General features: G+C 41.6%; 1 protein-coding gene across 3 annotated transcripts in view; it reads left to right on the plus strand.

Moving 5' to 3' along the window:
• The window catches only part of BRF1 (BRF1 RNA polymerase III transcription initiation factor subunit), a 179,339-nt gene that overhangs the window by 25,326 nt on the left and 129,922 nt on the right, over positions 1–24,091 (plus strand). For all 3 annotated transcript variants that reach the window (XR_010606245.1, XR_010606246.1, XM_065635197.1), the window contains exon 3: positions 20,878–21,051. Coding sequence is in view for 1 of the 3 variants with exons in the window: in XM_065635197.1 (XP_065491269.1) it covers positions 20,878–21,051 (174 nt within the window). In the remaining 2 variants the exon portion in view is untranslated. The remainder of the gene's footprint in view (positions 1–20,877; positions 21,052–24,091) is intronic.

A 24,091-nucleotide genomic window follows, 5' to 3' on the forward strand; every position in this document is an offset into this window, starting at 1 on the left:
GGGGCCACGTCAGCCTCATTGTTGCCTTCAAAGGGCCGAATGTAATTTTAGGACTGTATAAATGTAGGAGTGGTTAAATTTATACAGTCCTAAAATTACGTTCGGCCCTTTGAAGGCAACTGCGAGGCTGATGTGGCCCCCAGTGAAAATGAGTTTGACACCCCTGCTCTATAGGATTAACAAATAACAGAGAAAATTCAGTGCCTATGTACACTGTTTCTGTAAGGAAGACTATGATTTATTTGCTTGTGTTCTTGCAGAGACGCTTGTACTCGTTTCACCTGCACTTCGCAGCTGGACACAGGTGTGATCCCAAGCTGCTTCCATCTCGCCATGGCTATTGGTCTTGGAGGAACCAGCGTCCCTCTGGTGCTGTGGGATGCAGGTGGCACCAGCTCAAGTGTCCCTGTGAAGGGATTTGCAGGCACGCTGTATTCCCATTGTAGGGCTGCGACAGCACCTGCCCAGGCACATCTGGCATGGTGTCTCACAGGCATCAGCGGTGGCTGAGGGAGCTGTGTCAGAGCAGTGCGCGCAGTGATGCTTCTCCACAATGTTATCACCTCGTTCCTTGTGCAGAAGGTCACGTGTGGCTTTGATCATCCTCGTTGCCTTCCCGGTTGTGCGATGTGTCCTCCTAGATGGACGAGCACTGCTGTTGTGTACAGTATTGGAAAGGCAAAGACTTTGGCTCCTGTTCAATGCCATTGCTGTGTCAGCTGGTGGAAGACCCAAATGTAACTGTAGGGCTTAGATACAAATGCTTAGATACAAATAAATAGAAACTACAGAGTTCTGTACCAGCTACGAAATGTGTGCTTAAGTGGGAAGGTCCTATGTCCAAGACAGCCCCACTGGCACATGCATCAGCAGACTGACCTATGTCAACCTCCTGTTCAAAAAAAAAAAAAAAGAAACCAACAAAAAACTCAGAAAAGCAAGCCCTGGTCCCAGCCTCAACCAAAACAACTCTGCACACAGGTCCCAGTTATTTTTGCCCTGGATGTTTTGCCGTGCTCCCAGTAGGTACTTGTGTCAGCCCAGCGAGCTGATGTGCTGTGCTGTGTGCGGGTGGGAACGGGCTGTTGTCTAAAGGGTGGGGAAATTCTCTGGGTCGTGTTGCCGTCAGAGGCTTTTGTCTTGCAGAACAGCAGCTCTGGAGTCCGATTCCACAATCAGCATCTCTAATAGCCAACCCAGTTTGATCCTTGCCTTTTCCATCCCTCAGCTGCCCTCTCCCACTCACCTCTTCCAAACGTGCTGAGCCTTTGCCTGGGCAATGCATCTGTTTACTGGGGCAGCGAAAAGACTTGCGTTTCACAAGCAAAATAAAAAAAGAACCAACCCCGGTTTTTATTTTCGTATTTCCCTTTGATCATTTCACTCCTCCGCACGCCACCACAGAGCGGAGGAGGGAACAGGCGCTGTAGAGATGAGCGGGAGCCTCCTAAACCCACTTTGCAGCAGGAGAGGCTGAACGCAGGACCACGTCCTGAGCTTCTCTCTCAAGTTTTTGTTTTTTTTTTTTTAAGACATATTTATAACCCACTGTCCTGTTACGTTCAGTCCTGCACAGTCAGAGTGAAGGAAGGTGTTTTCTGTTCTTTCGTCTTGACTTAATACGAGTGGGAAGCTTTTTAGCGATGTTGTGTTCATTGACTGCTGCCGGCAGATGGATGCTCTCTCTGCTTGAAGTGCCTCAGGCCTTTATATCTTCCGCTTGCTCCCCCTCCCTCCGCCCAGCACACACCCCGGAGTGCGCGGGCTGTGCTAATTTAGTCGCAACTTAAAAAGGAATGATGAAGAAGAAATGCTCCATTCTAACAGAATTCTTGTCGCCTGCGACGTCTTTAGGGAGTACTTTTTCATTTCAGGATCCCTAAGGATTTTTCCAGCAATGTGTATTAGATGTTCTGTGATACTTCACTGGAACAGCAGTAAAATTCTTAATTCATTAGGACGAAAAAGCTAATTGTGTTTACATATTAATCAATTCAGAATATACAGCATGCATGACATCTTGGTTGATTTTTCAAGTGATTTTAATAACCTAGGCTTGACTGTTTCTAGCTCTGAGGTGGCCTTTCCATTTATATGAACTACAAACCAAACCTTTAAACAAACAGTTCATTAACTTAGTGGGTTAAAACATTTGAACCAATTCATGAATTTTACTGAGCTAGCTGTTGCTATGTCAAGAGCTTTCCCCACTTACTGGTAGAAGTTGACTGATGTTAGTGCTGAGGAGTTTGATTTATTTTTATTTTTTTTAACAGAATCAGAAAATGTTACTGTTTACTGCTACAAATTGCATGTATTTTTAATTGAAAAAATTCAAAACCGTACACAACCGGAATTAAAATCTGTTCTTCCGTGCCGATTACTATGCTTTAACTTAGTGGGTGTCTAAAATATTCTGTACAGCTAAGATCACCAGGTGGTGCTGTTACACACTGCTTAAAACACTTTTTGAAAATAAGTTTAAAATCTGCCATTGTCATAGTTACTCAACTGTAATTTCATGGGAGGAGTGGTGAGAAAGAGGATTTCTTTCTTTAAAGTAGAGCTTTTCCTGAAAATTTTGAGTTTGCTCTTCTGTTGTAATACCTGTTCGGAGTGGAATTTCCCACACATAGTTTATGACCATCTCTGCTGTAAAAATGGTACATGGGCTAATTCAGGAGGTTGGATGCTGTAGCCCTTGTGATTCCTTCTTGGGTGATGGGTTCATGAAATCTTGCAGTGAGTAATGAAGGAGGATAACATGTGGGCACTGCACGTTTTAATCAAAAGTAGAAGGATGAAGAGTGATGTCTCCTCGTAAGCTGAACATGACCTGTTTGCTGAATGGCATTTGATTTAACCTTGTGAGTTTTGAAGGGCAAAAAAAATCCAGCCTGCTGTGGGAGGGCGCTCCTTACAAAAATAATCCATGCTCCTAATACATGGCTTTTTTAATGTCTTCATTAAATGCAATACTCTTCCCCTCACTTAAGTCTTTAGATCATACATATAAAATAAAGTGATTTTTCCCCTCTACAGTTGTACAGTAATTAGAGTGGCAAAGAAAGTTGTTTTTTTCCTGAGGCTTTGCAGAGCTGGCTGTTTATGGATAAACTGTTGAATGGGAAATTATGAATTTAAAGTTGCAGACTATTCCTTCAGATGAAGATTTTTTTTTTTCCTGTTTGTATGCAAATATTTGAATAATTTTGGATAATAAAGACAACTAAGTACTAGTCTTAGACTAAACTTAAGTACCATCAACGATGTAGATAGAAACGAAGGAAGTTTAATTGTGGGAGAGTGGAAGATTATCAAATGCACACCTCTCCTGAAGGCAATACTATTGCTGTCATTTTAGACTTTCTACATCGAGAATGTAACACTTGAAAAGTGGATTGAATTGTTTCCTACATAGTCATTTTTTTAAACTTTGTTTTTTAATAGAAATTATAAGCAAACGATTAAGTAGAGACAGAAGTACAGCATGGTCTCCTCTAACCCAGGCTGGGTAAGGAGCTGGGTTCAGCATGTTTAAACCTGGTTTTGAGCTGTGCTGTTTAGACCTACTCTGCACATCAGCAGGAGCTGTGTTTGCTTGGCATTACCATTTGGGATCCCAAATCTAGCTTTAATCACCTAGATTTAAAGCCTTCATGCTCTTAGAACGAAACCGTCCCAAACAAACACAGCATAAAATAACTGAAAAGGTAATTGATTGCTTAGCTGTTTTAACTCAGTTCAGAGGATTCCTGCGTTTTCAACCAAAGAGGCTTAAGTTTGAAAAATGGAAAAATCAAACATGGATCTTTCTTCAAAGAAAGGTCGTTAGCACTGAATACAGCCAAACAAGTGGCTAATTATATTCAAATATGTGATTCCCTAAGAAATTCTATTATGCTAATGAGCATATAATTTTTTTTTAATAAAATCAATTAGGAATGGGATTTTTAGAAGAAAGCCATATATTCTTCCCTTATGTGCTGTAAAACCACACAGTTGATTAGTAGTGCTTTTGGGCAATATATTATGAAATGCATAATAAGAAGAAAGCAGTTTAGGATCATAGTTCCAGTTTCTGGGGGTATACACAGAGTTGGACTCATGTACAAGAATCAGACACACGTGTTTTTCTATATGATTGTCATTCATTAGAGAGAGTGTATATAATAGTATTTACATTGTACCTTAGATATGCTATTTGATTGCTTTTATAAAGCAATATTCAGGGAAAGCATTCCATACATTTTTTCAGTAGGAATCATGAACTTAGTATGACTACAGAGGGAGCTGTATAAAGTTCAGTAGTTTGCACTTTGCTTTGTAGTCCATTTAGGATAAATTTCTGCAAAAGGCTTGTTCTCCAGACACTGGTTGTTAGATCTGTTCTGAGGGGGTTTTTGGTAGCAGTATAGAACATACTGAACCTGAAAGTCACTTGTTTCCTATCCTTGCAAGATTAATGTATAAGACGCAGCCGTCTTTGATTTTCTTCTTTTTTAGAAAGCATCACATTATCGTGCCTTAAAGTGTGATATCAACACTGCAGAGTCTCCAGGCTCACTCTCATGGGTAGCTTGGATGCTAAAACATGGGTGTTCATCCGTAGCAGTCATCCGGGGACTCATTTTCAGGGTTTTGCAGAACCACTTGCTGCAGAAAGCCATTTCTAGCTCCTTTGGGCATGCGTGCATGTACGTGCAAGTTTATACAGATGCACAGGAATCCTTTTACATGGGCAAAGACACTTTTCTATATCAGGTTGGGAGACTGATATCATTGCTCATGGAATATGTATACTGCATGTTTTGAGGGAGTACACAGACAGATGTGAACTTCTCCTTCCAAACTCTTTGTAGCATCTCCGACAAATCAGAGTTGCATGCTGCTGATGAATTGCTCTCAAGGCTGCTGCTGCTGCTGTACTTCTTGCCAATGCCGGTCTCACGTCTCTTCCTTGCTCTGGCTGATGCCTGTAGAAAACTGGCTGCTTTTTGGGTTTTTTTTTCCTTGGTTTGTGGCTCAGCGCAAAATCTGAAGAGCCCTGGGAGCTGGTGCATGGGGTGGTGGTGGGATGGATGGGGGATGTCGGATTTCCCCTTTCAACTCTCTCTGGTAACTTCATCCTCTGATATTTTACCTGATTTGGTAGAAAAGAAGAAAGCAGATTTCTTCTAATCACTAGAAGATTAGGAAAATGCTCTTACAAAATTAAAATGATGAAAAGTACAGCCCCTGCTGCTCCAGTTGTACCTAATCTTCAGGTTGAGGATTTTGTGTGTCCTCTCCTGTTCCTTACCCTATGTTTGCTGTGGAGTGAAGAGACGAAAGCAGACTTTCTATGAAAAAGCAGTAAATCAGTAATAGCTCTTAGTTTATCATTCACTCCTTTCTAACTACCAACCTCCATTTTAAATGTGAGATGAATCTTCAGTATTTGCTAATCCAGATTCATCCCCATTTCTGAAGGTGAGCGCAGCTATCTTCCTATTGTCAGCAAATTGGCCTCTGTAAATGAGGGAGATTATAGAAGGCTTGCATTATTATTCTGAGCCTCATGCGGCTTGCCAAATCCGAGCAGGTGTTATGTTTGGTTACTCCCCTGGCTGAGAAAGCTCCAGGAGCTCAGGGAAATAGCTAGAAATAAAATTATTGAATGTCAGCTGAAATCTTGTAAGTGATTTCATGGCGGTACTAATGTGGGTGAATAGCTTTGCAAACACAGTCCCTTTCTACCTTAAAAAAATATATATTTCTATATCTAAAGGCTGCTTTTTTGGGGGGGGTGGAGGTGGGGCAATAATCTGAAATTTTTAGCTGCATGAAATCTTTGTTTTTAAGCTTAAATACAAGGAAAACCATTTACAATCTTGCTTAGTGATACTGTGGGAAAATGTGTATCTCGAGGCAATTCAAAATCATCTCGAAGTAGATTTAGAAACTATGGTTCCTGACATGCACTAGAAAAAAAAAATACTGCTTTTGATGCAAGCTGAATCGGTCCTTGAGCGTGTCAAGAAAGAATACCACTTTTCAAGTGATTTTTGGAACAAATCCAGGGTGCTTGTGAGGTGACGTTTGTTGTCTGAGTGGTCTGTGTTGTTCCAGCTGGCCCTATACTAAAAGTTAACTCTTGCTTGCTGCCAGCTTCTTTCTTGAGAGCAAATGGGTGTCTGTAGCTCTGGTGAAAATAAAATTGTTCGACATCCTGTGGATCATAAACATACTTCTGTCTCTTTCCATTCTTGGTCTGTGGTGAGTCTACCGTGTATTGATGGCTGATGGTCTCCTCAAGGATAGTTTGCAGCTTATTTCAGATCCTGGAGAACTGGGAACAGACGTAATGTTATTTCTGAAGGATTGCAGTGGTGCTCATATATTCTTTTTGCCATTGACTAGACAGTTTTCCTACTGTACGTGCGGGTAGTTTTGCTTTCCCCCCAACTCTGCTCTTTACTTTTTACCTGACATATCCAATGAATTCCATTCTGAGATCATTGCAGTGATTGATACCAGCTTTAATAAGAAAAAGTGACTTGGTGTTGATCAAGGTCTTTGACACAGAGAAATGAAGCTTTGAGGTTATTTTGGATTTCTGACAAACGCTAGGAAAGTCAAGTTATGGGTTTACAGTGACACTGAGTATTAAATACCAAATATAATCCTAAGAAAACTTCAGCAGGAGATAAAGATGAGCATAAGGGAGTTCAAGCGGTGGCATGGAAACAAAAGTGAAGTTCTTCAAAGAGTATGTTTGGAGTGATTTGACTGCGAGGGCCACCTGCCTCCGTGGTTCAACGCGGAGAATCGCGGGTGGTTTTCTGTCTCCGCTCGCTATTAAGCTAAGGAGAAGGATCCTGATGCCAGATATCCATTCCTGATTTAGCCTGTGGAAAGCATAAAAGGGGGACAACACAGTAACAGCCACTTGGAACAAAATACTGTTGAAGTTCGAGTGCTGTGATTTCAAAATGATAAGAGGCACAGTTACCAGAAGCTAAAACCACAATTGACTTGGGGCCCTCAGAAACATTGGGTTGTGCCAAGATCAGCTTCCCATCTATAGGAGCATGGCTTTCTGTAGAAGTTGAATACTTGTGATAATTAAAACTGGATTAAACAAAGTGGCACCTATATTTCTTGTTACATGATAATGTAGGAGGATGGCGCTTGACCGTACAGGAATGTTAACTTAAGTGTGTCCTGAAGCTGTAGCTGCCATGGATATGTGGATGTAAGGTCATCTTGCATAAAGCCAGGCAGTATTTCATCTGCCTGTCTGCTTTTCCTAACACTCCAGAGTAAAATACAAAAGCTAAAAAGGAGGATGGGCCAGATTATAATTGTTTTGTGCAGGAAAAGCATGGTCCTTGAGGTTGATTAATGTAGCAGTAGAACTTCTGAGACCTTCCGTGAGGAGCAGCTTGTAGCATAAACAGGTCAGAGGCAGGCGGGTGATTGAAGTGTTTGTTTATTCTCGTGGATCTTAAGAGGCCAGTAAATAGAATTTACTCTATGGACTCTACCAAAGCAATATGTTAGTTGGGTTCAAGAGGATGCTGATGTTAAGCGGTTTCTTAGGGTGGCTTCCTTGATTGCAGCTGAACAATGAGGAAAACAGTAAAAACTCATTTTGGCGTTCATGGCATCTGCCTAGCTGCAACTCTGACACAGGTATGTTTTACAGCAAATCTATTTAAAAAAAAAGATTTTTCCAAACACCGTCACTTATCAGAAAAATGCTATAAAGTTGAGACCTATCTGTAGTCAGACTTAGATGTTATTAAATTCAGACGGATCGTTTTCACAGCTGGTGTAAACCATTTCTGGGGTAGGTTGCAACCAACATTCTTGCTTGTGTCGAACATTGGCATCTACTCTGTAGCAGCAGCGACAGTATCAGGGGAGAAGAATCCACATCTCCTTTAATGAGATGCGTTAGGTTGCTGCATAGCAATCATCACATAAATCCACTGATTTCTGTTTAAGTCTTTAGTCAGTATGTTCTCTGGTAGCGATTTTTCACCATGCCATATTACCTAGGGGAAAATGAATTAATAATGCATCTAGTCTTGGATATGTATGTTTAATGGATGATCTCACATCCTATCTTGGAGTCATACTGCACAGAAGAAACCCTGTTGTAATTGATCTTTGAGGTTTAGCACATAAAGAACAGAAAAATGTAATTGTGCTTACCTGAAAGTTTCTTTAGCTGCTAAGGACTGGCACAGTAGAGGTGAGTGGATTGTCTAGAAGAACAAAGAAAGTTGGTATCTAAAGATTTGGTTGCGGACAAAATTTCCAGACTTCGTTACTTGTTCATGAACAAGTTGAGGTATGTGTTGGTGGTTTGTTTGTGAGTTTGTGTTGGTTTTTTTTTCCTGCCCTCCTTCCCAAAGTGTTGTTAATACAATATTTAATTTAGGAAAACTCGAATGCCGTGGTGACTCTGGGAACTTGATCTTTGCTGTACAGGTGAGGTTGGTCTGTCTGACACTGTTTATATTGTTCTGCTGCCAAATTGGGAGCCAGCTGGTGGTACCGAGTGAGTGAGGATGGGATGGCTGCTTGGGGAGGAAAGGGTGGGGGGATTTTTCCCCCTGTTTTGTACATTCAGAATACAGAATGATTCTGTCATGCAAAGCAGCCTCTCTTAAGCTTTACAGTTTTGGAAAAGCATAAGAACTTTAACCTAGTCAGTCATCTTAGCCCATTTTTCTTACACATGTTCATTCCATATCATGCATTTTTTCTTACGTTTTGCCCTTGCTGGGTTCATGTGTTCCAAGCAGTGGGAGTTTCCACCAGTTCCCTTTGGAAACTATTAGGAGGTACAATGAGTTTTGTTCTAAGTTCCTGTTAACGTGGTGCTTACATTTCCCTTTAATTTCGCATTATTAGTTCTTAGGCATGAAATCACGCTTATATCTATTTATGGCTTAAACTTCCATCGTCTTCCAGAAATCTAGTGATCTTCTGCCCTTCTCTTAACAAATTATGTTTGGTAATTTGGTGAAGGCTGTAAGTTCAATGTCTAGGTCTTTAAATGCCCATCCTCTATCCCCCCACCGTGCTCTCCATCTTTAATTACAGGGTGATTTGGGTTCCTGAGGAGGGGAGCAAAGTCTAGTGAGAATTCCCTCTTCCCAGAAAAGTTGCTGATGACATCCTCTATGTGAAGAGCAGCTTCATATAGATGGAAGAGATCACATACATACAGATAGATACTATTCAGATATGCCAAATATTTTCTGAGAGGGTCACGTTGGCTCTGTAGAAATACATAGATGGCATTTTAATTTTAATTCTTTACTGGAACAGTCTGTACATCTGACTTATATAAATGTTATTGTTTCAAGAAATATAAGGCTGTTCCTGAAACATTTGCATTTTCTCTTTAAACATAAATTTCCTTTCAACTCTAAGCTGAAGCACGTAGCACAAGAGACGGGCTTGACAGATAGCATCCCTGATTCGCCACATTGTTTAGCTGAGATTTGTGGCAACCTTCACTTATTTTTAGTTTATAAAGGAAGGAAATGCAAAGTTGAGGCCGAAGGGCTGTCCGTAACTTCTTCCATCATTTGTGGGAATTACACAGATAAAATCATCAGGAGCAGTTGTGGCTCGGGTCTAAATAGGCCTTTTGTCGTGGTGAAGGAGAGGAGCCCCCTCAGATTCATCCTCCTCGCTTGTTATCTGTAGCTGATGGACTCAGCTGCCAGGGACAAACTAAGGGCAGAATTTCATTCTTTAGCTGCAGCCTGAGTAAAGATTGATGCTCTCCTACCTAACTGCCAGGTTTCTTATCCCTTCCGTATAAAGGAAGAAGTATTTGACCGTTCTCGTCAGCTTCATATAAAAACACCTTAAATAAGTATTAACCTTATACATTCTTTCTTGCTTTTGTAATGACCGTGCCTTTCCCAGCTTGATTTCGCTTCTTCTCTCTTTCTGCTTCCATTTTTAGATCATGTTTTATCTCTAATCCCTTTGATATCTTTAATAACTGCTTCTTTTTCTTCACCCCTCTCAGCTACTTCTCTCTGCATCCTTTTTCCCTTGATGCATTCTCACCGTATTTCATTTTTTTTGGAGATGATTTAAGAAATTTGCCAATTAGTTGATTTTTATGAAATTTTTCTTTTTGGAATTATTGTGTCATGCATCTTCTTTGGCTGTCATCAGATAAGGTTTGGATGGTGACAAAGTGATTTTTTGTTAGTTTTGCATGTAGAATTAGAAGGGAAAGGAAAGAAAGAGGAAAGAACAAAACAAAGCACCAAACCAAAATCACACCCAAAACTAGACCAAAAAAGCAGCTTTGGGCTTACAGACCTTTTTCAGTCCTGGAGAAGAAGCATCAACTGTAAGTCAAGTACAAGTTGAGAGCAGAATGGGTATTTGTCTCTGTCAGGAAGGTCTTTCTTGCCTACACAGTCAGATGATGGAGAGTGGAATAATTTAGCACTAGCAGTTGTATTTCGACAGAACAACTGGCATGCAGAGGAGCAGGGCTGAGCTCTAGGGGAGGAAAATTGTTGTGCACGTGTCTGAGGACAAGTAAATTCTCAGACATGTTATGAAAGGTGAGTGTTAAAGGTGGACAAGGAAAGTCGGGAAGGTTCAGAGAGACCCACAGGAGCCTCTTGGCAGGAAAAGGGAAAGGCTGGACTGGCTTTTATAGCAGAGAAGGTGGAATAAACAGGAAGATTTCATGGTGTTGGTTTTTTTTTTGAACGATGTTAGTATGCATGCCCTTAGCTAATAGTTGCTGCAGTGCAGCTGAGAAGCGATAATTGTTCAGCTGCGGTAACTCAATCACTTCTGCTGCCAGCCCTGTCCCCTTGGTCTCAGGGGTGGTTCTGGCCAGGGGACACCTTCAGCTCCTGCCATCTCCTCGTCCATGCAAAACGTCTGGGCTCCTGGGGCTCCTGCCGCTTCCACGGCGTCTGCGAGATGCTGAAAAATGGCTCCCGTCAGTTTTCACTCTTCTTTGCCTTGCAAAAGCTCTGATCTGCAGGGAAAGCACTAGAACTTGCTGTCAGCGAGCAGATAACATTGCACTGATTTATATGCTGTTCGCATCTGTAAAGTTTTCCATTGCAGCAATGGATCCTTTTGTGTTGAGTCTTCATTTTTGTTTTGGTTTAAAGATTCTGATAATGTTTACCAATAGGCAACAGACTTTTTTTTCCTATATTGTGCTGTATTCTTGAGTTTTTCTAGCTGTGTCGATTGATGACAGTTGCTTTTTAGTTAAACATTTTTTGCTTTGTAGGTAGGAAACAGGTTCTGATCTCTCTAATAATGCCAGCATTATGGGTTTTAAAAAAATTTTTACAAAGTGATCTTTTCAAAACTGTCAGATTATGTCGTGAGTAATTTTTTTTCTTTTTCTTTTTTTTTTTTTCTTGTGATGTAGAAGTGATTTTGGATGGTTGAAGGTAGTGCTTGGATCTGCAGTAATGCTATGTGACAGCAGAAATGTTTCATTTCTTGTTGTGACAAGAGTAACAATTGGTAATTGATAAGTGTGGGGAAAAAGCTTTACATGTATATACATATAGAAAAATCTCTAAGAATAACTGTCATTTAAAATGTAATTTTAAAAAAATAAATCACTGTCCAAACAAAATAGAGGAAGATTAAAGCAAAGCCTAACTGATGGTGCTTTCAGAAGGAAGCCTTGCATGCTCAAAAGCTACCACTGCCTGAAAGTTCTCGGTATCTTAAATTTTTCTTTCAAATTCCCTTGATGTCAGATAGGTAAGGACTATGCTACATTAATCATACATGTGCTCACAGTTCTTGCCAGCAATGTGGCCTTCCAGCTGTTTCAGCTTTGAAACAGCTGCAAATCTTACGTGAGTAAAAAATGCGGTTGACAAAACTTCTGGAATTAAAAAAGTCCATATTTGCTTGCTTCCAAAATTAATCTTAAACGACCTGAAGCGTTCTAATATACGAACAACTAATGAACATGTTAGTGTTTGTTTAAACTGTGATAAGTTAGACTTTGGTGTAAGCACACTGGTATAAGAAGGGTGGTGAGGACTGGGCAGTAGCAGGGAAGCGGGAGGAGGTGCCAGGATAGTGTGGACTTTTCTTTTTGAGCCATTTAGGCTGCAGTGTCGCATTTGGTTTGAGTTGATCCCCGTGCACGCTGCTGCTGACATTCTGCTGCCATTAGGGCTTGGGATCTGCTTGTTGAGTTCTATGGGGGAGCTGGTCCAAATTAAAATTTAGCTTTTCGTTGTTTGGGCTGATTTTCAGCAGAGCAAGTTCCCTCATCTATATCAGGATTCAGCCATGTAGATGTGGTGTTGGAGGTGCGAACACTGTCTGCAGCAAGAGCTTGGGCTTTAGCTTGACTTAAAACAGTCCTAATCCCATGCCTTCAGATTCTAGACTGCAGTGTTGTGTTGTTTTTTTAACGTCAGCATTGGCTGTGGTTTTCTAACTTGACACCAGAAGTGGAGTTAATTCAGGACTTTATGAGCAACAAGTTCTCTAGCTGTGCTAAAAAACCAAAATTAACCGTGGGTAAGAAGCAAGCTAGCTGCTGTCTAAGGACGATGGGACAAGTTTAGCAATAGGTTGAAGGGAGGGTAGCAGTTATAGATGGATAATGGGAATGGGAATGAAGTGGCAGCAGTGGAAGTGCCACCTGGGAGGGAAGCTGAATTCCAGGAACTGAACGCAAGAAGTCAGAGGAACCACTTACAATGCGAAATTTTTCAGAGTGGGTAAGGCAAATGAATTCAAATGGCCGGTTGCTGTATATGCAAAGAAGCTGACCATGTGGGAGCAGTATCATATAATCGGGGAATGGAAAAAGTGCTTGAGAATGGGGGTGGGGGAAGTTACGTGGGCACTTTGCAGGCCTGCTTTGGCATTAATGGAATACAAGGGCCAATTTTGAGGGGATGAATACTAGACAAAATACAGATAAGTGCTGGGAAGAGATGGTAACAGCAGATGTTCGAGGTGAAAGAAAAGTAGCTCAGTATCAAATATTTAAGAAGTGGTTGGAGTAGTGACCACTATCTGGATTTTTAAGCCATTAATCTTAAAGATGCACGCTAGTTGTTGTTAGCTGAGTGGATGAATGAATGTTTGACATGCAGTGGAAGGGCTTTACCAGGAGAGACAGGGAGCTGCACCTGGTAGCTGGGGTGCTCTCATGGGAGGCAAAACGGATGGGTTGGATCGTTGTCAGCAGGCGGAGAAATTGAATACAGGTCTCTCTGCTCAAAGATAGTCTCATTCTGGCCCTAAGAAGATAAAGTGGAGGCATCAGTTCTTCAGTAAACAGGTCTGGATTAAGTCTTTTTATTTCACAAGGTTATTTTTAAGAAGGATCCGTTTACTGGTTTGGTTTTCTGGGCATCCCCACGAGCAGTTGTGCTGGCGCAGCTGGTGGAATATCACCGGGAAAGGGCCGGGAACTGCTTTACTCTGCTGAGATAACAGGAGCAGAACGTTCCCTTGGGCGGCTCTGCCAGGGGACACGGGGACGCATCGGTCGGACGGGATCCCAGCGTGCGAGGACTCCAGGTTGCTCAGCCCTGGGACTGACACGTCCCGTGGAGGAGCTGGGGAGGCTCTCGTGTGGAAGGGCATGGACCTGGGGATGTGGGGTGCACCCACAATTAGATGGTGGCAAAGCGGGGATCTGGGGCCAGGATGAACTTAGGCAGAGCGTGGGAACGAGGCCAGCATGTTCATCACTTTCCTCACAGGCAATTAGGTGTTACTGGGAATAACTCTTGGCTTTCATAACATTAAAGTTGTTATTGTGCTGCGTCAGCACTGCTGTAATGCCCGACTGTGCTGCTACTTTTACTGTTCATTGGCCTTTTTCATTACAGGCTGGTGGAGATAAAGCTCCTTCTCACTCCCGGCGTTGTACGTGTTGCTGGAAAAGCTCCGTGTGGTCGCTGCAGCCATCGCCTGCGTTTCCTCCCTGCCTCCCCCCATTGTTTGGGCTTGAAATGTTTTCTTGGCTTTGATCTTGGGACTCTACCCTTGATTAGGCTTCTGGGACCAGCCTTCATAAGAGTAGCCCTAGTTCCTGGACTTTCCCTGTTGTGGCTTTTGTTTGTTTATTTAACTTATTTGTAATACAAATAACATAGAAGCCTGGCATGGAGCAAAGAGCAGGAAATTCATTCAGGCTCTGGGCTGGAACTTGCCGAAAGTGAAACATATGACAAAGCACGCAGGGATGCCCACACATAAAAACTGTTCTTTTCCCCTTTTCGGGTGCTCTTTTGGGGAGCTTTTTTCAAATAACGAAAATAGAAGGAGTGAAAAACTAAATGCAGAATAAAATCTGCACATAAAATTCAGTCAGTAAAGTAATTCAAAATTTGGATATGAAAACTCAAGCAAAAACCATCCAAAATGTTTCCTTGAATAGAATCTAGTGGCTGTTACCATAACAATCCTTTTTGCAAAAAAAGGATTAGCGCTGTTAACATGACTCCATTGCCTAATTCAGGTACTGCTGGTTTCCAGGGCCCCTCGAGCAAATTGCAGAAAGGGGGAGAAAATCTGTATGCCTGGATTTTGATGATGCAGTTTAGTGTCGTTATAACAATTCATTTAAGCTCTGGCTGTGTACTGCTTGTTATTTCCCTGGAAACTTATGCTTCATACTGAAAAGTATCACTTTGAAATAGCAGCGTTACCATCAGTCTGAGGGGAAGGTTGCAGATGAGCAGGCAGAAACCAGATGAGAGCAATATATAGCTGTAGCTGCTTGACATTACTGACTTTTAAGGGATCCAAAAAAAGGTGTGATTCCTCTTGAATAGGGGAAGAGAACAAGATGTTTCTGTCGTAACGAGATCATAAAAGAAAGAAAATTGCTTGTAAAGAATGGGTCTGATTTTCCCCCTTTTTCTATATTTCTCCTATTATAACTTAAGCTGCAGTTTTACTATCAACTGCCTCTTGTGTAAGCATTTAATACTACCAAGGTTTTCTGCGAATATATTTTTTGTGACAGCAGTTTCTAGCCTACACATGTTGTTTTGTAATAACCACTGTTTCTTCCAGCAAAATAATAGAATTTTTCTGAAATAAAAGGACAGTAGCATTCAGCGGTGCTATCTGAACTTGTCAACTCAGGTCTTGTGTGCCTGTTCAAAGCGTTGAGGTTGGCATCGGTTGAGAAGATGATGGTGTTTCTTTCAGCATGCTGGGAGTAAATGGTTAGAAACACTTTTTTTTAGCAGGCTTGGGACTTAAAAAATGAAAAGGGTCTTTTGTTTTTAGGTGCAGATTCAGGAGCGTGATAAACTTTACTACTTGGTAGCCTGGGAACTTGATGTTGTGTGTTGCTTACAGAAGTGCCAGCTTTTCTCTCTCTCTCTTTTCCCCGTGCCGCCTCCCCCGATGGCATGATGAGCCTTTGAGAAATAAATGGGAACTGCCTGATATGTGTCTTCTGTGTCACAAAAAATCTGTAGTTTCTAGACTTTTTTTTCCTTTTGCTCTTTAAAGGAGAATAATTTTGCTGTTTTACTGATGAGGGAAGGGGGAGGATTTTTGTAACCTTGCCGATGAGCTGTCTTGCCTATAAAAAGACACCGTTCCTTGTCCTTTTCCCAAAGATACTTAGACACCACTTTAATGCCATCACTAAATTGCAAGGGCAGCATGAAGTATAAGCTTTGACCTTAAAAGCTCTGTTTAGTTTGGTTTAAACAAAAAAATGCCAGGATCTGTCAAAAAACTGTAAGGCCCCAAAGAGGCAACTCTTATTGCAAGTTACTAATAGAAGAGGCACGTACTAGGGGGCTTGTTTTACCTCTGTATATTTTGTCTTATATATTGTACTCTCACCTAACAATTTAGAAAAAAAATGCAATACATATTTCTGACTGTTCCACATGATGATATTCCTGTATAAAACTGAGACAGTCGTCACGAGTTTTTAGAGTAGTGTTCCACTCTAACTTTAAAAAAAAATTGTTCTACTGGATAAGATGGATAAGAAAGTCAAGAGGCTGTTGTCTTGAGTTTTGTTTTATAACCCAGAGCACGGCAGGCTTTAAAGATGTGGCAGTTCTTTTCTTTTCCATCCAAATAGAGCAGTTCAGTTTGTTTGAGGAGTTTCTAATGCCACAGTGTAATCTGGTGAATACCGAGTTGAGCAGATTGCTAATAAATTGCATTGTAATGTTGGATATTCCCACTGTTTGGGCTGAGGTCATGAGGCTTATTGCATTCTTGCAGATAGCTGAACCAGCTCGCCGCCCACTGGGACCATATGGTCAAAGTGGTGGAAAGGGCATTAACCAAACGTTAGGGCTGATTGCAGCCGTGCTGGTAGCCTAGAGCAAACCATAGAGACAACCAAGAGATAAAAACAGCAAATGGAAGGTTATAAAATGCCACCCAGCTAGCGAGGAGCAGTGGGAGTGGGAGCACGTTCCAAGGCTGATAGATATAACGCGATGTGGTTGGTTTGCTGGAGGGAATTGCTCGTTTTCCCAGACTTGGAGCTTGCAGCTGCTCTGCAGCTCCTCCCAGCACTGACCATGTTTGTGGAGGGCAGTCACTCGCATCAGGAGGGATCTCAATGCTTAGCAAAGGCTTGCAGCTGCCATCGCACAGGTACAAGGCGTTTTCGTATTGGGGTCTGCGTCCAGTTCTGGGCTCCCCAGTTTAAGAAGGACAAGGAATTACTGGAGGGAGTCCAGTGGAGCCTACGAAGATGATGAGGGGTCTGGAGCATCTTTCTTATGAAGAGAGACTGAGAGAGCTGGGTCTGTTCAGCCTGGAGAAAAGAAGCCGAGAGGAGATCTCACCAATGTTGTTAAATATCTCAAGGGTGGGTGTCAAGAGGATGGACCAGACTCCTTTCAGTGGTACCCAATGATAGGATGAGGGGCAACAGGCACAGACTGAAGCACAGGAGGTTCCATCTGAATATGAGGAGAAACTTCTTTACTTTGAGGGTGCCAGAGCCCTGAACAAGCTGCCCAGAGAGGCCGTGGAGTCTCCTTCACTGAAGACATTCAAACCCGCCTGGACACCTTCCTGTGCAATCTGCTTTGGGTGAACCTGCTTTAGCAGATGGATTGGACTGGATGATCTCCAGAGGTCCCTTCCAACCCCAACCATCCTGTGATTCTGTATGAATGGATATTTGGTCTCTGTTCATGTTTGCCAACAGTAACTGGAGCATTGGATACAGAATTTATTTTGATGGGTTATTTTCTTGTGCCCAGTTTCTCTAAGTATTATTAATAATACCTTCTCCTCAGATACCAACAGGTTAAATCACTGTATTTATTGTTAAATAAAATATTACAGAGACACATTTTTCAGCTCTGGAAATGTCATATTGGTGAGATTGACAGGACAGGTTGGAAGTCACAAAATTACATACTTTTGGTTGTCAACTGACTGGGATGAGGGCACAGTACAACAGTTTGGTGCTGCACTGCAGGGCTGGGGCAATAGCCATTTAGCTGATACCTGCCTTTTCTTGGAGTTACCTTTTGAACCAAGATGCTTCTTGAATCTGTGAAGGACCAGAAGGAGTACAAGGGATCTTGTGTTCCCTGTGGAGAAATCTAGAAGCACGATTGCTAATGCTAAGTTTTGCAGCTATTTTTGTGGGTTGTTTGGTTTTTTTTTTTGGTTAGTGTTACATAAGGTGCCAGAAAAATAGAGTTTTGTTGCCATGTTAAATTCAAGGGGCTGGGGTGGTGGGGGAGCAACAAAGCTTTTGATCTTTCTTTAGTAAATAGGAGAGTGGTTACAGAATGTAAATTTCTTAGATGATGCTATAAGCAGTACCGTTTTTTCTCTCTCATAGCAGATAAGGACAAAACCAAGTTAGGCATCAAGATGCACATAATTATGGAGATGCTGCTTGTCCTGTGTTAAGTTGTTCATTTTAGGGATCAATGGCAGTGCAACAGTTGTCTTATTTTTTCTACAAAGCAGCTTGAGGGAATACTAGCACACAGAATTGAAGCTTTCACTGGTCTAAAACATTAAATGAAACAGCATTTCTGAATTGGACAAATACCTTTCTGTGCTCTTAGATCTCTTTGATATTTGTCAGTAGACAATGACTGGTCACCCCTAAAGTAATTGAATTGTAAAACATTGATGGTGGATGGAGAGCTCAGCTAAAAAAGTCTTTATTACTCAAAGAAGCATACTGTTTACCTAGAATGGATTATGCTGATTTATATTTCAACATTTGAAATTAAGAAAAGGTTAAATACTCAGTATTGGTGGTAGCTTGGGGATGAGTCCAGCTCAGTGAGACAAAATAGCTTGTGAAAGAAATGAATTTCAAATACATTCCCCAATGTTGTTGGTGGTGGTCTTTTTTCCCTTCTGTTCTGTTATGTTGTCACTGAAGTGCCCTCTGAGGTGTGGAGCCCTGGATGAGGGTGGTGTTCTTGGGAGAAGGGTTACCTGGTGATGGGGATGGGCCAGGCGAGTGCTGGGAGAGAAGTCTCATGGATGCTTGTCCTGTTCTTATTCTGCATCTTCAGCTCATTTGGGTTGTTCTCTGGTGTGTTCCTATGACCGCACCAGCTGCTGCCATGCTGGTGGCATGAGGAGCTTCCTCATCACCTCTCGTGTGGTGGCCTGCACCGTCCTGGTCCTTGTGGAGCCCTGATGGTTCCACCATCAGCCCAAGGAGCATTCAGGAGTGCATGTACCTCTTCCTCGGTGTAGGAGCCACTGTTCTCTTTATGTTTTTACAAAAGCTTTACCTTAACGCAAAATTCAGGCAACACTTAAAGCGGCTGAAATTGTTTCTTGTTATCAGCTGCCTTTGTGACTTTGAGGAGATTGAACTGGACAATCTTACTTAAAGGGAATGCAGCGCACTTGCTGCTGCAGTGATCCCCGAGGGAGACGTACATGGGCATGACCATGTCTGTTTTGTTGGGTTTTTTTAATGGTTGTACATCTGCACGTAGTGCCTAAGATCTCTAGAGATGACGGTTCTTTGTGCCTTCATGTCGGCAGCCATGCACGGCAAAACACAACCAGATAAAATAGGAGGTTTAGGTGATAGGACGAGGCGGCTTTCTGTAGCCTCACTGATCCACGCTGGCCTCTGGGGTGGACGTCCAGGGAGGGGCTGATCCAGGGAAGCTGCTTTGCTGCCACTGAGAAAATGAGTTGTGTTTGTTGTTTTTTTTTTTTCCACCCCACAGATGAGTACAAACTGATTCTTTCTTAGGGACATAAAAGTCTTGTTCCTGCTTCAGCACGTGGGTTGTAGAGCATGTAATAAAACTGAGGGGAGGGCGAGTGCTAGTTAGTATCTTAGTTTTGGGAAGATGTAATATTTGTATTCGAGTCTGGTGAGTGGCAGTCCAGGGCCTGCTGATGGCAGTGGAAAAACTATTCAGTTAATGGGCTTTGGATTACTCTTGAGTAGCTTATTGTACCCGCAGCTCCTGCAGAAGCTGACTTATCCTTCCTCTGCCCTTACTTCTTCATCCAAATGTGTTACACCTGGTTGACCAATGTGCCTTAAAGGAGATGTTGTTGGTGAGGGCGTTAATTGCCACCTGTGCAGGAAGGAGAAGCTGTCGCTTTGTGGCAGCTCCTGTTTGGCTGGAGTCTTGCTGACCCTGGCTCTGTGTCTGGAGTCACTTTTTATTAAAGCCGAATTGAAGCAGCGTCTTTGGCAGAAGGCTGTTTGGAGGTTAAGCATTTTTACCACATTATTAATGAAGACGGGGTAGGGATTTGCACAAAATTGAGGTGTGCAGTCTGTGCAGGTGCTGGTGGTGTTCTGGTGAGCATTGAGTGGTCACCATTGCTTTTCTGTGAGCGACGGTGGCCGAGGTACATGCTGGGCATTGTGCCCCCCTCAGCAAAGCTGCTCATGACATCTCCGAAGGGAACAGATGAGCGTTTCCTGTAAATACACGTACTGGAAACATTTGCCCGGCACATTGAATTAAAGGATTTTTCTTGATGTGCCGTCTGACGCCGTATGCTGAGGAACTCCAGCGCTCTGTTTTCCTCGTGACTTCCCCCATCTTTCTCTTAAGCCGTCTTCTCGGTGCACTCTTCCACAGCTGGAGCTGCGAGGACGGACCAGACCTCGCTTCCCGCGTCTGTCCCAGCAGCTGTGCCACTTCCTGCCATGAATCATCCGAAACACACTTTTTTTTTTTTTTTTTCTTTAAATTTTATTTAAGAGTAAAGGCACATTTTGTTTTCCTCTAGCCACAAACTAACCTCGGCAATCTGGCAGCCAAGCCTTAGATGCAAGCTCTGGTGCAAAAGTGTTGGGAGGAAGGAAGTGCCTCCCATCGGTGGTGGTGAGGGGCCAGCCCAGAGCTCAGCTCCTTTCCTCATGGGCTTCGGTTGTGGTCAGAGGAACTGCAAACTTCATCACTTCTTGGAGGGTTGCAGCAAAACGTCTGTTCTGTTTGCACGTCAATGTCAAACATGCCACGATCTCCAATATTCAGAAATTAATCGCTACAGCTAACCGAGTGCTAATTGTCAGATGATGTTTGGAGCGGGGGGACGTAATCTTTTTGCCTGGGAAGTCTTGGCTATGTTTTTGGTCCTCTCTGGGGGTTCATGTTTGCAGCTTCATTTTCCAGGGCTAATTGATTGCATGTATTTCAATTCTAGCAGTCCAAAACAAAGCTTTTTTTTCGGTTGTTCTGAGAAGCTGAGGATATACGGTTCCCGAAACTTCAGAGGTTATTGTATTTCACACACAGATGAAATCCGAAGTCCGCACCATAAATTTTGTCTTTGAAAAAACCCATGGAAAAAAAGCCCAACCCAAAAGCACATCAACTACAAAGTTGTTAAGCTTTTGTCTTTTTTCCTTGTTATTTTTTCTAGGGAAACGTCAGATTCACCACTTGGGAAACCAGCTTCAACTCAATCAACATTGTCTGGATACTGCCTTTAATTTTTTCAAGATGGCTGTGAGCAAGCACCTTACCCGAGGGAGGAAGATGACCCACGTGATTGCTGCATGTCTCTACCTGGTGTGTAGGACAGAAGGAACTCCTCGTATCCTTTCACATTTAAAAAATAAAACCAAATAAATAAAAGGCATGCTTCTAGCAAGTCAACTATCTCAGATAGATAGACCTTGTTTTCGAATATGCAAAGGTAAGTGGTTAGGACCTGACCTTGTCACTGTTGGTTTTATATAATGAAGTAAATGGGAGTTTTTCCTGTGGTTCAAGTAGAATTTTTCCCTTTCTAAATGTACAATACTCAGTATTTACAAGGAGCTATAAATGTTACTCTCTCTCTCATCAATAACTCTACATTTCTTCTTTCTCACCATTTTCTTCTAGTATAAGATTGTACTTTTCCTGTGATTTGCTAGGGATTACTTGTTTATGATGTAGTGGGTTTTGTTATTGTTTTGGTTTTACTTTTTAAAACAAATAAAAATTAACCCCAAACCTCCTCTAATGTCAGCATTAAAGAACAGATCAGAGTTTCAGTGGATTTTCTGTAAGATATTTGAATTTCCTTCTTTTAATGCTTGTGGGAAGGACAGCATCACTCCCATTTTAGTTTTGGGGAAAAAGGCATTTGATAAATTCTGAAATTTTCTCAAAGATCATACGGGAAATCAGTGGCTGGAGGTGGGACTGCATGCAGGCCAGAGTTGCAAGTGAGTACTCTGTGCCTCTAGACCATCCCGATTTTTGTCTTGTAGAACTTCATTAAAGTTCATGTAATCTTTCAATACTGATGGCCATCCGAATTTGTTTGTTTGTTATATTCTTTCTTATGTTCTGTTTCAGTTGCTTGAATTTGGAGTTTAGTATCAAACAATCTCTTCTGTGTTATTTTAGTTCTTTTCTACTTTAAAGCAGTATGTGCATATCATCAGTATTCTATTAGCTTTTTCTAGATTGCTGTTTTCATTCTATATTTTAGAAGTTGGACAGTGTAGCTTTCCTTTTAAGATTGAGACGATTTTTTTTTTTTTTTGAGTTTCAGAAACTACATTCGGGAGTCTAAAATTAGTGCTTTCTGATAGTGTTGTGATCATTGCATTTGCATGTTTAAAAAAAAAGTGGTTTTGCTGGAATAGTGGCATTAAAAGGGAGGCTTCCCTCTTACACTGCTCTCTTCTAATGTAAAATCTCTGCGTGAACTTTGAACTGTATAACTCTAGCATTACCATAAAAACAGTGTTGATTTAAAAGCATTGCCAGTATTTTTTGTGCCCATGTCACATTTTTAAAGTAATTTATTTACAGTCGTTATTTGATGCTAGTGAATTATAGCCTAACCATAATATGCAAATCCATTTTTCCCCACCGGTAGTGATAAAAAAGCATTCGAAGCAGTATGAGCTCTAATAGGCAAGTAGGTACATTGTAATGTAGTGGCCATCTGTGCAGCAAGTGTGGCTAACTTTTCTAGAAAAAGAAAAAAAAGTCCTTTTCTTGGTTGACATATCCTTCTTTAAAATATTTCAGCATGTGCAAGATGTACTGGTGTGGTTGACACTTCATAAATACCTAAATTAATTTTCCCACTTTTTTAATTAAATTGAGATAATATCTTGTGTGATATTTCACCTAAAATACTAGGACCAGGGTGTGAATAAGACTGCAAAGATGGACTCTGTCTTTCTGTATCAGTATCACAAAATATTCCATCTTCATTGCATGGTTACTGTGCCACCTGGGAATCAAGAAGTGGATGCACATGACTGTAAGGCTCAATTTTGTTAGCGCTGATCCTTTTAAAAATCCATTAGATAAAGTTAATTTTGTAGTTGATAGTAAGAATTTAACTGTGTTACTTTGGGAGAGCGAGTTCAGCTTCTGTTCCGCTGTCTGGGTTTTTGTTTTGTTTTGGATTTTTAATATTTAAAATCCAGTTTAGTTTGAAAAACAAACCCCAAATGAGTTATGGATTCTGAAAGTTGAACTATAAGTTCCTTATTTGGTATCTTATCCTTTCGTTAAAAACTGGAAAACCTGTGAGCCACAGGTGCATATTGCTGACCTTTGAAAATAAAATACGTTCAAGCCTCCATAGATTAATTATGATGATAATTATTGGCATGTTATATTTGTTTCCAGCGTAGATCTAGCAATACAGAAATGTGCTACAGGAACCTTTGGTGCAGAGAGACCAAGAGCAGGTGTAGAGGATGGTCTGGTGACAAGATGCTTAGGAAAGATGAAGATGCCTGTTTAGGGTAATAACCTTGGAGTTGGGCTTGGTCTTCTGGAGAAGCCCGCAGAGGATGGCAAGCAAAGAGGAAAATATGCTGTGTAATATACTATACAAAGGACATACAGAATTTGTAACGCTTTGAGGTTTATATACACTGCTAGGTAGGTTTACTGAGTTTAAAGTGTTCATTCTCATTATGGTGGTTATAGAACTTTTATGAAGTGATTTGGGGGAAATTTAGAAAAGGAAGTTAAAGACTAAGGGTTGATGAATTGATGTATTTTAGAGGAAAGAGAGAATGTGGAAGAAGTAGTGATGGGCAGCAGCATCCTGAGAGCTCAGAGATAGCATCCTAGTTTTGAGTGGCACAAATGAAACAGTGGAATGACTCAGGAGCTGTAGAGGTAAGAGGGATTAGCTGGGAACAGATTAGTCTCTGAAACAGAAGACAGCATATTTCTTAAAAAAAATTATGGTAGAAGGAACTAAGTAAGTATGTGGCCTGGGGAGGTACAGTGGGATGTAGTCGGGGGCTGAAGTGACCAGAAATGTTTTGTCCTCTCCAGTGGCAGAACCAAAGGAGTGGGAAGTGTTTGGAGAGCGAAAACAGGGTTTAATTGTGTCTGCATTGAGTTCAGTTTGAGGGAGTGGAATGTATTTATCTGACATGGATATCTGCTTATTCTTCTTTTTTCATAATGTACACGTCACCAGCCAGCCTCTGTGAAAATGCGAGGAAAACTGTAGCCAAGTCTACTGGTGCAGTCTGAATCATGCCTGAATAAACCTCAGCCTGAAATAGGAAAGCATAAGTTCTCCTTGGTTTTTATGCTTTGTTGAATAAAAATGCAAAATACTCCAGTAACACAATATTTTTAATCTGAAAAAATAGTTC

This window comes from Caloenas nicobarica, chromosome 5 (assembly GCF_036013445.1).
Source record: "Caloenas nicobarica isolate bCalNic1 chromosome 5, bCalNic1.hap1, whole genome shotgun sequence".
Taxonomy (NCBI): domain Eukaryota; kingdom Metazoa; phylum Chordata; class Aves; order Columbiformes; family Columbidae; genus Caloenas; species Caloenas nicobarica.